Genomic DNA, 14,592 nt, shown 5'->3' with positions numbered 1-14,592 from the left:
ATTTTTTTTTTATCATAAATATATATTTTATTTGAAAACACAACTAGAACCTTATTATTTTACGTTCATTTTGCACATGTCAAATAATTGATGTAATGAATAGCAAATACTGTCCTATATAGAAGAATATGTATGATGTTATACATACGTACATACATACATATATGTATGTAGATGCGTTAGTATAGTTGAACGATATAGCAAAGAAAGAGAGAGAGAGAGAGAGAGAGAGAGAGAGAGAGAGAGAGAGAGAGAAAGTCCAACGTATCGGCCAAATACATATTAGACAAACTTAACCTCGATCATTAAATTTCGAAAATTTTGGTTAACTTCGAGAAATTTCGTTTGACGAATGAACATGTGTACATAGTATATACATACGTAACGTGTTATTTCTTTGGCGCTGTCTATTGCATCACTTACATGTCGTGCGTTATCAAGATTATCAATTATTAATAACGCTTACTTCAATCTAACCGTGTGAACATGATACTCGACTGTGATCTTTAATTTTGTGTGAAAAAATTGGTATAATATCGTATGCATTTTAACGCAAACTCTTGAATAACGTATTTGTAAAATATTGTTGATTTCACATCAAATAATAAACCGAATCATCTGCGGTTGCTTTGCTTTTTTCCAGTGCATTTGTTTAACCGGAAGACAAAGTGTACGAGGATTCTACTAGTCTGTCATGACGTAGCAAATGCTAATTCTTTGTGCAATAAATTTCACCTCATCCTACCTTTTTTACGTATTAGACGACTTGAAAAACGCGGCAAAAATTTATCAGGATAAAAAAGGTCAATAATTAGTCTCTTTACATAATTTATGCATATCTTTGTCGGATCAAAGTTCGGGTCAAGTCCTAAGAAACGCGTACCAAATATCTGTAACTTTGATAAATATGGTCGAATACGATCGAGAATAGATCGAGAAGACGAGAGTCGCGCATTTCGATTTGTTCCCGACAAAATGAAAAATTGATTGTTACGTAAATTTCGCGTTTTCTAACCAGTCTTCGCAAACTGTTATTAGAGAATTCGAAACCAGCTCTTCTGGTTGTTCAAAAAGGTCAAGGTTGCACTTCTACGAAGAAGATGCTTACAAGAAGTGGAAAGATAAGTGGAGATTTTCCATGAAGCTATTGTGGCCTAATTTGAGCTAATTCCTGTCGAGTTCAAAAATCATTTTCATTAAATACTAATTTCATTGCACAATAAAGAAATACAATGGTACAGTTTATTGAATTATTTAACAAGTTAATTGACGCTAATCGCTTTGAGAAGCGCTGCATTATACCTACCGTTGAGAATCGTAACGATCGCAAAGTGTCATGAATTGACCATTTATACTTGTACGATAGCACCTACACCACTGCACCTGCTAGTATACTTTTAAAAAATGCAAAATATTTAATACAAACGCCCGACAAGTGTTGCCTATTTTATATTTTTAGTCCAGTTACAGATTCTACAATAATCGGTCTAGAAACGCACTCTCTATATGTAAGTTCTGTCTTCTTCGACCGTTTCGCCGAGATACTCGGACTAGAATATATTTGGACATCGTAATTTATCTGATAACATAATCAATAACGAAAGAGTTTGAAAACCTTTACTCTGTCCACGTGTTAGGCGAAGGTTGTATTATAGTCACGTGATCACTACTTAATCCTCCAACGATCTTCTAAACTTGTACGATTTTATTCGATATAAAAAATCAGAATAAATTGAACGAACCTGTTCGTACTATTTAATTGTCTGGTGAATATTATTATCTGTTGTATCCATGTATGTACATAAATACTATATTATATTTACATTGTACGAACTGTACAGAATTGAAACGATTAAAAAGATCAGAAATGTTAAAAATAACGTGCATTTTTGTATTGTAATTTTTGAAATGTAAATGAATAGAACGCGTAACGGAAAGAATAATGAAAATAGGTTGAAATGACCGACCGTGAGAAAAAAAAAATAGTAGAATCGTACGATATCTCGAGATATCGTGAGCTCTTGGCATTACATACTTATGCGCATGGTGTCACTTTGAACGTTCAGTTAACCGCTAGCAGCAGTGTAGGGCGGACGTTTCTCGGTGTTTCCTGTTACACTACAAGTCTCGTAGGTTAGGAAAGATACCTACTCGTGTGAAGGTTAAGGTCGACCGACCCCTCTTCTATTGTATCCATCAATTTTACTGTCGAATATTAGAATTTTTTTCAGTGAGTGATTGTGTTTTCGTCTCTCGTTTCGAATATCGATTCGTATTTCTAGTTCCTCGTCTGTCGAGCAAATTATTCGTGCGTGTCTAAGATTCTAAACTCAAACCAAACTATTGGCTTCAATTTTCTATACTTATGTATTGTATATCTATGCGTGTACTTATGCACGTATATGTATCTATTCTATTCAAGAAAGTTTCTACTCATTTTATTGACGGCCAATACGATACTATAGTAACAGGAAAGAATGAAAAAAATCAAACAGAATTGCATGAACGACCACGTTGCAAAGTAGATAGCTGGAATTCGAGTGAAAGTACTTATGTGTACATATTCGCTTTACAAGCACTACTAATTTCTCTTCTAATCGACTAAAAGAAATTCTACGACGCAACAGTTTATAACGTTTTTTTTTATGATAGTTCAATTGAAATTGTTGATACGCGTGTCTCACGTACGAATTTCATGTTAAATTGTAATTTTAGTGTCGGTTTCCGGCTGACATGATTATTTCAATTGTCAGTATTCGAAATCAATTTTCCATTTGGTGAAATTCTTGGTAGGTTCTGTACTATACAGACACGTTTCCAAAGTGTTGATCTGTACCCGTACCTTGTACCTATACATTTTCATTGCTAGCGTGTCGTTGTTACAACGGCTCGAAAATGATGGTAAATCGTAATTTAATTCGTGAATTCTCGTAACGTTAGAGTAGACAAATTTCAAGAATAAGCAAATACCTACCGGAAATGATTTACTCGTAATATCGTTGGTCAATAATCTTTATTTGTCGAGAATTTTGTGTTAGAATTTATAGTACTTACACATTTTACCACGTACATGTACATTAGATGCAAATATATTAATGCGCATGTGTTGCAAATCGTATGCACAGCGGTTGTATAACACGTACAAAAACGTATATACTATTCAAATGGCAAATAACGTCAAGAATAGAATAATTCTGAAGGATGCATGATTTAGGAAAAGAACAAAAACAGGTTAAATGATTCAAAAGACTTGATCAATGTTCAAATAGGTATTATTCGTTAGCTTTCGTAAATTTAGGAATGTTATAAAAGAAAATATACTCAATTCGGTGAATGGAACTGGGTTAACTGTGTTATTTATTTGAATTTCGGTCGGTTTGGTTGTTGTGTCCGTTCGACGCTGGAATGCGGTCGGTCAACTTTTACTTGAAACAGTTCACTGTAATCTCGAGGATTTTTAAAGCCGACACCAACTTTTTCCTTTTTATGTATCCTTAATTCTAAATAGCGACGCGAACGAACAATCGTTGGATTGATATTTTTTCATTTCGTTCGGAAATTTTTCCTGAATATTTGTATTTCTTATGCCTAAATTAGTATTTATTCGGAAAGAATGATTATAAATATTTACTTTTAGGAATTTAAAACATGTCGGCGAAAGCGATTCGCGAGGCAACAGGGAAGGATCTAATTAACCGTAAACTTCCTTCTGGCACTAACGCTGTACAATGTAGATTCGTGACCATCACAGAACATACAAATTGGGCAGATGTTTTAAACAGCAATCCCTGGCTAAAGTCGGAGAGCCTGGTCGTGAAGCCTGATCAATTGATCAAAAGACGTGGAAAGCTCGGTTTGATTAAAGTAAACGTAAACTGGGCTACGGCTAAGCAATGGATCACGGACAGAATGAACAAGGACCAACAAATTGGAAAAACAACTGGAAAACTTCGAACATTTATCATCGAACCTTTTGTTCCGCACAAACAGGTAAGCTCTTATCATTATTGTAAAATTGTAACACACGATACAGAAGTTAATCGTAACGTACCATGAACCGTAGGAAGAGGAAGCTTATGTCTGTATCTATTCCCACCGGAAAGCCGATACTATTTTATTCCATCATGAAGGCGGCGTTGATATCGGAGACGTTGACGCGAAAGCTTTGAAGCTAGAGGTACCCGTTGGAGAAGGATTACCGGATCAAGCTACATTAATGAAGAAGCTATTAACGAACGTTGCGAATGATAAAAAAGAGTAGGTTCTAACAGATATAGCATTACATCGTACATCGGAAGCGCTTCATAAGCGTATAGATAAAATGATTATTTTCTTTTCAGAACTATTGCCAAATTTATAGAATCTCTGTATAAGCTTTACGTTAATTTGTACTTTACATACTTGGAAATAAATCCGTTGGTAGTGACGGACAATGGAATTTATATACTGGATCTTGCTGCAAAACTGGACACGACCGCGGACTTCGTGTGTAGACCAGATTGGGGAGAAATCGATTATCCACCACCGTTTGGACGGGATGCTTACACGGAAGAGGCCTATATCGCCGATCTAGACGCGAAATCCGGAGCTAGCTTGAAACTAACCATTCTTAATCCTGCTGGTCGGATATGGACAATGGTTGCTGGCGGTGGTCAGTAGAAGCGCACAGCAGTATCATTTACGTGATTAATCTGGTTCATTCTAACCAAATTGTGATTGTCAAGTCGATGCCTCTTTGATGGGACTGATCCGACACCTGCCTATTTTCTATTTTCAACATATTCCCTTTTCAGGAGCATCCGTCATTTATTCAGACACCATTTGTGATTTGGGAGCTGCGACCGAACTTGCTAATTACGGCGAATACTCCGGTGCACCCAGCGAGCAGCAAACTTACGATTACGCGAAAACTATATTGAGTCTGATGACAAAGGAGAAGCGTAAAGAGGGCAAAGTATTGATAATCGGTGGCGGTATTGCAAACTTTACAAATGTAGCCGCTACCTTCAAGGGTATCGTTAAGGCATTGCAAGAGTACCAGCCGAAGCTTGTAGAACACAATATACAGATATTCGTACGAAGAGCAGGACCCAACTATCAAGAAGGACTGAGGTACGACACATAGATTTATTCAAAACTTTGTTCGTTTACTGACAGGAGAACAAACAATGCATTCATGGAGAACGTTTACGAATTTCAGAATTATACGGGAAGTTGGTAGAAGACTAGGTATTCCTGTTTACGTATTCGGACCTGAAACTCATATGACGGCCATATGCGCAATGGCATTGGGCAAGAAGCCGATTCCCGATCCCGAGACTCAAGAATTTTCCACCGCAAACTTTTTGCTACCTTCTGGACAGGATGTCGGGCCCACAGCTCCTTCGAAAAGTACTTCTTGTTCACCTACCAAACAACCGAAATTAAAAGCAAGCGAGTCCGTTGACGGATCCGCGAACAAACAACTTTTCAGTAGTAAAACTAGGGCCATCATTTGGGGGATGCAAACCAGAGCCGTTCAAAGTATGTTAGACTTCGACTTTGTTTGTCGTAGATCTGAACCGTCTGTAGCTGCTATCGTATATCCGTTCACGGGTGATCATAAGCAAAAATTCTACTGGGGCCACAAAGAGGTACGTATTCCCAAGATTACTGGGGACTGGCTTACTTACTTACTTACTTTATCATATTAAACGGAAACGATCGTTGAACGCATACTGGGGAATAACCGCTAAATCGTATCGTTTTGCGTATGTTGAATACAGGTGTTGATCCCAGTTTACAAACAGATGAAAGATGCGATGACTAAACACACGGACGCCGATGTTATGGTTACGTTCGCATCTTTAAGATCCGCTTACGACAGCGCGGTCGAAACTATGCAATTCCCTCAAATCAGAACGATTGCTATTATCGCTGAAGGCATACCCGAAAACATGACAAGAAAACTAATTCTAATGGCACAACAAAAAGGTGTTACCATTATTGGTCCTGCTACCGTTGGCGGTGTGAAGCCTGGTTGTTTCAAAATTGGTAATACCGGAGGAATGATGGACAATATTCTTCATAGTAAACTCTATAGACCTGGCAGCGTGGCGTACGTTTCACGTTCCGGCGGTATGTCGAACGAATTGAACAATATAATTTCCAAAGCTTCAAACGGAGTGCTGGAGGGTGTGGCGATCGGAGGAGACCGTTACCCAGGAACTACTTTTATGAATCATATAATGCGCTACCAAGAAAACCCAGATGTGAAGCTCATAGTTCTGTTGGGCGAAGTCGGTGGTGTGGAAGAGTACGAAGTATGCGAAGCACTCAAGACCAAGAGAATTACGAAACCATTGATCGCCTGGTGTATCGGTACCTGTGCCAGTATGTTCAATTCCGAGGTTCAGTTTGGCCATGCCGGATCAATAGCGCACAGTAACTTGGAAACTGCCTCCGCTAAGAACGCTGCGTTGAAAGCTGCCGGTGCGTATGTGCCCGACAGTTTCGACACGCTCGGAGAACTGATGCACACTGTTTACGAGAAACTTGTCAAAGAAGGGACGATTGTTCCAGAACCGGAGCTTCCTCCACCAACAGTTCCTATGGATTACAATTGGGCCAGGGTAATACATATAATATTCGATAGTTGCCTCATTCGGTCAAATAGGAGTGCACAGTATTCGTTTGTAACCATTTGTAATCGTTTGTAATAGGAACTCGGCCTGATACGAAAACCGGCTTCGTTCATGACGTCCATCTGTGATGAACGCGGACAAGAACTATTGTACGCTGGAATGCCTGTCACCGAAGTACTAAAGCAGAACGTAGGAATTGGTGGTGTAGTTTCACTTTTATGGTTCCAACGGTGCTTACCGGCCACGTATTGTAAATTCCTGGAAATGTCTTTGATGTTGACGGCTGATCACGGTCCTGCAGTGTCAGGAGCGCACAACACCATCGTATGTGCTCGAGCTGGCAAAGATCTGGTTAGCTCGTTGGTATCCGGCCTCTTAACTATCGTAAGTGAAGCAAACAAACTGTTACTCTTACCAAAGTTATACTCTCCGCGGAAAACCGCAACCGCAAACGTCGATATACATATATGATCGATACTGATGATAGCGTCATTATAATAATAGGGTGATCGTTTTGGTGGAGCATTGGACGGTGCGGCCCGTATGTTCTCCGAGGCCTACGATGCCGGCTTACATCCGCAAGAATTTGTAAACAATACACGTAAAGAGGGCAAACTGATTATGGGTATTGGTCATCGTATAAAGTCCATAAATAATCCGGACATGAGAGTGAAACTTATCAAAGAATTCGTAATGGAGAATTTCCCTGCTAGGCCTTTGGTCGAATATGCATTGGAAGTTGAAAAGATAACTACAAGCAAGAAACCTAATTTAATTTTGAATGTGGATGGTATTATTGCCTGTGCCTTCGTGGATATGTTGAGGAAAAGCGGTAGCTTCACTAGAGAAGAAGCACAAGAGTATATCGAGATTGGTGCTATAAACAGTTTGTTCGTTCTTGGTAGGAGCATAGGTTTCATTGGTACGTGCTCTCTTTTTGAAATATTTTCGATTATATTTATAACATAACTATTATATGTATTATATTGTATTATTCGGAAATTTAACGCTACGTTTTATCGCTGCAGGTCACTATATGGACCAAAAGAGGTTGAAACAAGGTCTGTACCGACATCCGTGGGATGATATTTCTTACGTATTGCCAGAACAATACAATTGAGTTCATCTACCACTTGCATTGTCTATCGTAAACGCATAATAAATGTTACGAGTTCATTTAAGGTTTCGATAGCTGTAACAGACATGTTAATTTACTTAGATACAGGTAATTCAGAGTTGTTGTATAGTCCACCGTAACTCTATCCATTCTTACGAATCGAAGTTGTATTCGACGATGTTACGAACGGAAATTTCTATGCATATTATATCATATTATATAGACGGATTTATTGAAAACAATAAGTCCGTCGTTGTTTTACTTGAAAAGAAATACTTGAATGAACCCGTGAAATAGTAAGAATTAATTCGCGTCATTCAAGAAGAACATTCCACGGAGCATTTTCTTTTTTATTTAGTTAAAAAGTGGGACTTAAATTGGAAAATCTAATAATTCATTGTTAACTAACGTGCAGCACTAACGTGTTAACTATTATGAACGATATTTATCAGTGCCAACACAGCATGTGTTTTTCCCCCGATTATGAGAATACAAATATTTACGTATTTGAGAAGCTTTGTATTAAAAATATATCGACATTTTGTATATACGTGCATACACAAATGCTTTTATTTATACACGCGTGTACCAAAATGTCCTAATATGCACATATTATATATGTGCGCAATACTACAATAACAATTTATTGCACAAAGTAGGTTGTCCTTCACGGCTAAAACTATACAAAAAGGAAGCAGTAGCAAAATAAAATATGTCCAACATTTAAGTAGTATCGTCAATTTTTTACTTAGCCCCATTGAAATTTATAAATTAATTGTTATTATATTTACAAATAACGTATAAAAATGGTCACCTTGTGCAAATATTTTTGCTAAATAAAACCTGTAGTATTTTCGAAAGTACGTAATAAAATGATTCTGGTGCAATCTTTCTGTGAATGCAGGCGAGGAGTATGTAGGTTACGCCGACACGAGTATAATGTCAAACCATGGTTGTGTCTTTTCATTTTTATTAAATCCCGCAACGATTGGAAAATATTCATACATCGATTAGGGGTCAAAGTACCTACGTCGGTAAAAAAAAAAGAAAGAAGAACACGACTTCTATTAGGCAACACGTAAATGTTGCGAAACGAATAGTAAATTGGTAATGAACTCTCGTAAAGATAAACGTTCGAAAAATACTTGTTTCAGGCCCTGAAACAAGGGTGATAAGCCCTTAAATTCAAATAACACGTTGAGTATTTACATTGATAAAAATATTCACAAATTCGATTGTTCTAATCGAGCCGTTTAGTACGTTCAATATCATGATAGATTTTATTATAAAGAGAAGCGAACAAACTTCTTCTATCATTAAGATCACAGGCTTTACCGTTCTTTAGAGAAACGAGGCAGAATACATATTCGTATCACGGAGTAGTCGACATTCAAGAATAGTAGCAAAGATACTTGAACTTTATTGAGTTTCTGGAATGTCGTCGGCAGCTATATTAATAATTCGCTCGCTTGATGGTGGTGGTCTGTGACGGCCTAACGAATATATACATTTCCTTACTAGTTGTGGGATAATAATATTATTATAGTACGACATTCCAACGAGCAGAGTGGCAAAGCCAATTAGCTGCAAAAAAAAAGAAACAATGCGCGAGTTATATTAAAATTTGACGACCTCGTGTATCTACATGTAATAAATGTGAAAATAAACCATAGACAGTGAACAATGGACAACTTACTTGTAAATAATGAAATGTTTGCCACCTAAATGCCAACGAGAAAGCCCAAATGACGAAAGTTCGAACACTATCTAAAATCATTCTTGTCGTAGCACTCATTTCTTTAGTAACGCTGATACCCGCGAAATTAAAGAATGCTATGCTGAAAGTAATACCTGTACAAAAAGGTAATATGTAACGGTAATTTTTCAATTATTTTATCCATGTTATTTACGAGGTATATTCAACTAAATGCTAATGAAAATGCTCACCGAGTATTGCTGTCAGCAAACGTCCACTGTTTCCAATCTGAATAAACGCATCTTTAGTGGCTTCTAGTGTACCTCGAGAATTATCAGCGAATGGAGGTGGAACGTGTATAAAATTCAGAGGTATTATTAGCAAACATATGGTGACGAATCCAAAAATACCTGAAAACATGTACACGTTCAAATGCTATATACATGCGAAAGAAATGGTTTAAACACACCCTCCCATCCGACCGCTTGTAATGCCGGTATGTTCTGGCCGGCTACAAATTTTTCTTCCACCACCATTTGAATAGCCGTTATCACCTGTAACAGCAGTAATGGTCATTTTACAAAAGATATTTAAATTGTAAAAAGCACCAAAATTATAACGATTCTGTCAAATTATTTATAATTTTACCTGTGCACATATAATAAGTAAATCTCCAGTCAAGATAGAGTTTGTGCTCATATCTGAATCTTCCATAGTTATTACATCACTGAGTCCAACAAGAGTTAAACCGATTATGACCATACCTATGCCAAGCCATTCTCTACTTTCGAGTTTTCTATCGAGAAAACCCATAGAAAGTAAAGCTGTGAATATTATGACGGAACCACGTAACATTTGAAAACTGCTCGCATATGTCATATTCAAGCCGATGTACATGATAGAGGTGGCACACGTGTCGCACAATGCCGGGATTAGCAGAATAAAGGGATTAAAAACACGCGTACCTTTACTCAAAGGATTGTTATCTACAGAACCATCCTGGAATAAAAAGCACTTAATAACAAACATTTGGTAACTCTACACATATAATAGACAACACTTACGTCTCTGCGTTTATAATAAGCATATACTATTTTAAATACAAGAAGGCATAGCATTTCTCCTACAAACATGAAGGAAGATTGCATAAACGGATGATTGAAGTGCCTAAGTTGACCATCTTCGCCTTCCACGACTTGTTGATCTGCGTATCTAATGGACAGAAAGGTATAACAGTTTAAAAAACATTTACATTTACATTTAATTTTTTCGATTAATTGCACTCGAGTACTCACTTGACAGATAAAGTATTAAATGACCCAGTAACAACCATAAGCGCAGCCAAAATGCATTGATAATGTGACCAAGCCATGCTTAAATAATTAAAAGACTCTACAAAAGAACAATAAAGAAATTTAGTGGTCTAAATTGTAATTCCAGTTTTAACGTTTTAGAAAAACTCTGCTATACTTCTGTACATATACAGTGTATTAAAGGGGGAGGGAACATGGGTGGATGACTACTGTGACGCGTCATAGTCCGACGTTCGCTGTACTGATAAATTCTAACATTTTTTAAATACAGATTATACCATTGTTCAATAAACACGTTTCCAGAAGAAAATAAATGTTATAAAGTGACCCGTTTATTTGTTAATAAGCTACACTACAAAAAAATTAACGAATTACAACTACATAAACATCCTCACTTTCCAAATTTGATTAAAAAGTTTCATATATACGACTTATACATACTATGACAACCACTGATTTAAGAGCACCTCTCGCGTGGATTTAAAGACGATTGGATGAAAGAATGCATTACTTGAGAAAAATCAAGTCACGATCAAATGAATGTTTTAGTTTAGAGAGTCAGCAGCTTTGTGGCATCGAATAACCGAAAGTATCAATTTCAATGTTGGAATGTTCTTGACTTATTGTTACTTTAGCACCATGTAATTCTACGTCGCAGAGAAAATCATACAGTTTGTAAGTACACGCTTACTTTACTCAATCATACTTAACTAATCGTGGTGTTTTTAATAAATATTTCGTGTCATGGTACACGATGGTACACAAGTTTTGTGGGTAGTAGTGGGTAGAACCACCAGGGGGAGAAAACTCTTATGTATGACCTTGGACCGCTTAGTTCACTTGCGAGGGAATGAGCTTAGATGGCACCACGTTCACAGCCATTGTAGGTTTAAGGGTCCCGCGGATAAATGCGGAACCAAGATGCAACCTACTCTGCACAGAACCGATGGGAGACTTTTTATCGATAGTGGTAAACTCGTGTATGTAACAGAACAACTTTATTCGACTTCACTTCGAGAGCGTAGGATCGAGACGTCTGTCTCGATCGAGAGTCCGGCAGCGAGAGAGTACATAGGCGCTTCTCTCGCCTGCATTGCCCGAGGTTGAGAGTGCCAACCTCGTCGGAGCATATTCTCTAGACGCGTGCCTAGGGGAATGGCGCGGCAGCGCCAATATCCCTACACCATCACATGATTAAACGTGATTGGACGTGACTGATGTTCCAATCTTTGCTGCTATTGGACGCTACTATTACTGCCAAAACCACTGCTGCATGGCATGAATGATCGTGTGACTCGTTGCGGACTGTGATATTATAACCTTCAAAACCTTCTAGATATTGTTTTAATAATACAAAAATTTAAGTATATTGAAAATTCGAGTAATAAAGCCCAGGAAATATTGAAAAAAACTTTGCTCAGTGTCGAATCAATTTTAGAAATAATTTTTCAAAATTGAGCGAACTCGGTGAACTTATTTCTGAGCTTATTTTTCGGATTTTACTTTGTGCATTAATTATAAAATTTTTTTAAGTTTGTTTTAGGATAGTGAGGTGCAGAGCAGTGCAGCAGCAAGTGTAAATAGTGCACAAAATAAGTGGATGAAGATATTATCATTTGTATTAGTTTGATATTATATGTAATTATCTGTTACATGTATAATTATGTATTATTATGTTTTGAAATAAAATATTGTAAAAATAATGTATTGTTGCAAAACATATTATATCCTTTTTTTTATATAAGTTTACTTCTAAATTTATGTAGTAATCGTACTGTACAGTAGATATATGTGTATGTGTATATGCGTATGTGTATGTTTGTAGAATCGTATAGCTATATATATAGCTTTTAGTTGAGGTCAGGAGGGAATGGGTCTAGGTGGCACTGCTAATGTCCACACATTATACATGGGAGATTGCCTTCCCTGGCATATAGTCACCGACGAGATATGTAGAAATGCTGCCAGCCTTACGGGAGAATATGTCGTTCGAAAAATACGGTGATTTCTACTGCCCTCAGGACAATGAATTTGGTTTCATTTCTGGAGCAAATAGTAAAAGAAGAATTATAAATATGAAAATTCTTTTTAAATTAATTTATTCTTAACCTTTCTTTAAGGTTATGTACGCGTAATGTTTGCATGCAACAACATTTTAAATGCAATAAAAATTATGGTAAATAAATACAATAAGAAAAATGATAAAATTTGCATGTAAAGATGCAGATATTTAATAATGGAAAAATATGCATGTACAAACTTAATCTCACGACAAAACGAACGGCACACGACAATAATCACAAAATGAACGGAATTCCTCAAATTGCAAGGCTACCACCCCCTCTCCCTGTCTTTTAGGGTAGCCTGTAATACTACTTATGGGGGTACTTGGGGTGTCTTCCAACGTCAGCGGACGTCCCCATCGGGCATCGGGCAGAGCAGAGACCAACGCTGGAGATGTTACGCATCGTGCAATAAATTAACAATCTTAGGTTACACAAATATATTGAACCTACATAAAACATAACAATTCGCATTCAAGGGACAGGGAAAAACGGAAATGGGATGAAGATTCTTCTCATCACAGGTGTGTCATGGAATGATATTTTTTCTATGTGATGCATTTGTGAATGAAATTTAAAAAAATAAATACTGTGTTGGGGGGGGGGGGTCAGAGATAGATCCATGTAGCGTTTGCCACTAATAAGACCTATAATGATGACACACCACCTTCGAAGCCAATGCACGTGGGAGGCCGCAGGAGCAAGTTCCGCGAGGAAACCGCACTCCCTCCCCCGCCCACCATGATCGGTGCGGGGGGGGGGGCACTCACCGGTGATGATTACGTCCCCTCATTAAATAGAGGGAGACAAGACAAGAATTCCTTAAACGGATTCCTAGACATTTTGCATCATACAATGCTTTGGACTACGATTGCATTTGGGATCGAAAAGGAGTAATGCGTGATTCGTCCTAGGGACGACGCTGGGAGACTCGTCGGGTGAAGCTATCTAGCGAGCCCTGCCTCAGACGCTGGGATGTGAGAATACGGTTGAGAATGATATATATAAGAATCGGTGACTGATTAGGTAGTAGCGGGAAAGATGTTTGACTATTTGTCCATCTGCTGGCGAGCGTAGGAGGTAGCCACCGTCACAGAATAAATATAACATGATATTTAAAAAGTTTGGTGTAAGTAATTATTTAATTTATTGAACGAAAGTATTAATAGTATTCAATCATTTTTAATGTAAAATATGTATGTGACATTAAATTTTGATCATGTTGCTTGTATCAAATATTAATCTCTGCATTTTTATATTTTACTGGATCCGTATGAAAAATAAAATTTATCTACATGAATTAAAGAAAACAGAAATTAAATACATTGAATCCCTTAATAATTTTAATAAATTATAAATCAACTCTTTGCGGTCGAGTATTATTTTAAGTGTATTTCTTGCTGTGTCGAATATGAAATGATTTGATTATTTTAGAGAACAATAATATGGTTTAATTTTTGTTTTTGACTGCGCTGCATATACTGACACTGAATACTGCATACAATTAATGTGAGAGGGGAAGTGAAAAAATAACGGTTAATATATAATTTGTGTTGTGTGCTGACGCAAATGTTTGTTAGTATTACTACAATTTAAAATTCATGAACAGTTGTACAGAAAATACATTTATTAACACTGACGTAACGAAAATATTTTTGCCGCCATAGAGGCGACATTCGACCTAATAAGAGTATGATGCCGCTTACTAGTCTATATACATGTAAAATAGAAAAATAAGGATTAATATTTGATACAGGTAACATGATAAAAATTGAATGTC

At 37.1% G+C, this 14,592-nt stretch overlaps 2 protein-coding genes across 5 annotated transcripts; one reads left to right on the top strand and one right to left on the bottom strand.

Moving 5' to 3' along the window:
- The first annotated feature begins 2,010 nt into the window (after positions 1–2,010).
- On the top strand, positions 2,011–8,467 carry Atpcl (ATP-citrate synthase). 2 transcript variants are annotated; one of them, XM_076806099.1, is made up of 10 exons: positions 2,011–2,133; positions 3,638–3,990; positions 4,064–4,257; positions 4,341–4,651; positions 4,794–5,112; positions 5,201–5,633; positions 5,766–6,611; positions 6,702–7,007; positions 7,128–7,545; positions 7,652–8,467. In XM_076806099.1, exons 2-10 carry the CDS (start codon positions 3,649–3,651, stop codon positions 7,741–7,743), a joined length of 3,261 nt encoding a protein of 1,086 aa, XP_076662214.1. In that variant the 5' UTR covers positions 2,011–2,133; positions 3,638–3,648; the 3' UTR covers positions 7,744–8,467. The 2 variants fall into 2 exon arrangements, with proteins under 2 accessions (XP_076662214.1, XP_076662205.1); XM_076806090.1 differs by having other exon boundaries at positions 2,057–2,230.
- Positions 8,468–8,695: 228 nt separating this feature from the next.
- On the bottom strand, positions 8,696–11,520 carry Tango9 (transport and golgi organization 9). 3 transcript variants are annotated; one of them, XM_076806116.1, is made up of 8 exons: positions 11,461–11,520; positions 10,732–10,828; positions 10,501–10,648; positions 10,085–10,435; positions 9,906–9,990; positions 9,688–9,846; positions 9,437–9,591; positions 8,696–9,324 (listed from the first exon to the last, which is right to left on the bottom strand). In XM_076806116.1, exons 2-8 carry the CDS (start codon positions 10,806–10,808, stop codon positions 9,160–9,162), a joined length of 1,140 nt encoding a protein of 379 aa, XP_076662231.1. In that variant the 5' UTR covers positions 10,809–10,828; positions 11,461–11,520; the 3' UTR covers positions 8,696–9,159. The 3 variants fall into 3 exon arrangements, with proteins under 3 accessions (XP_076662231.1, XP_076662224.1, XP_076662241.1); XM_076806109.1 differs by having other exon boundaries at positions 11,191–11,514; XM_076806126.1 differs by having other exon boundaries at positions 11,456–11,474.
- Between the last annotated feature and the right edge of the window lie 3,072 nt (positions 11,521–14,592).

The sequence above is a fragment of the Halictus rubicundus genome, chromosome 1, assembly GCF_050948215.1.
Source record: "Halictus rubicundus isolate RS-2024b chromosome 1, iyHalRubi1_principal, whole genome shotgun sequence".
NCBI classification, from domain to species: Eukaryota; Metazoa; Arthropoda; class Insecta; order Hymenoptera; family Halictidae; genus Halictus; species Halictus rubicundus.
This window is presented reverse-complemented; position numbering and strand designations above follow the sequence as displayed.

Bases quoted from the DNA above. Each gene is read 5' to 3' on its own strand.
- Atpcl (XM_076806099.1), top strand. From the start codon at position 3,649: ATGTCGGCGAAAGCGATTCGCGAGGCAACAGGGAAGGATCTAATTAAC. The intron at 3,991-4,063 runs GTAAGCTCTTAT...CATGAACCGTAG, and splicing joins CTTTTGTTCCGCACAAACAG to GAAGAGGAAGCTTATGTCTG. The intron at 5,634-5,765 runs GTACGTATTCCC...TGTTGAATACAG, and splicing joins TCTACTGGGGCCACAAAGAG to GTGTTGATCCCAGTTTACAA.
- Tango9 (XM_076806116.1), bottom strand. From the start codon at position 10,808: ATGGCTTGGTCACATTATCAATGCATTTTGGCTGCGCTTATGGTTGTT. The intron at 9,991-10,084 runs GTAAAATTATAA...CTGCTGTTACAG, and splicing joins TACTTATTATATGTGCACAG to GTGATAACGGCTATTCAAAT. The intron at 9,592-9,687 runs GTGAGCATTTTC...CTTTTTGTACAG, and splicing joins TTTGCTGACAGCAATACTCG to GTATTACTTTCAGCATAGCA.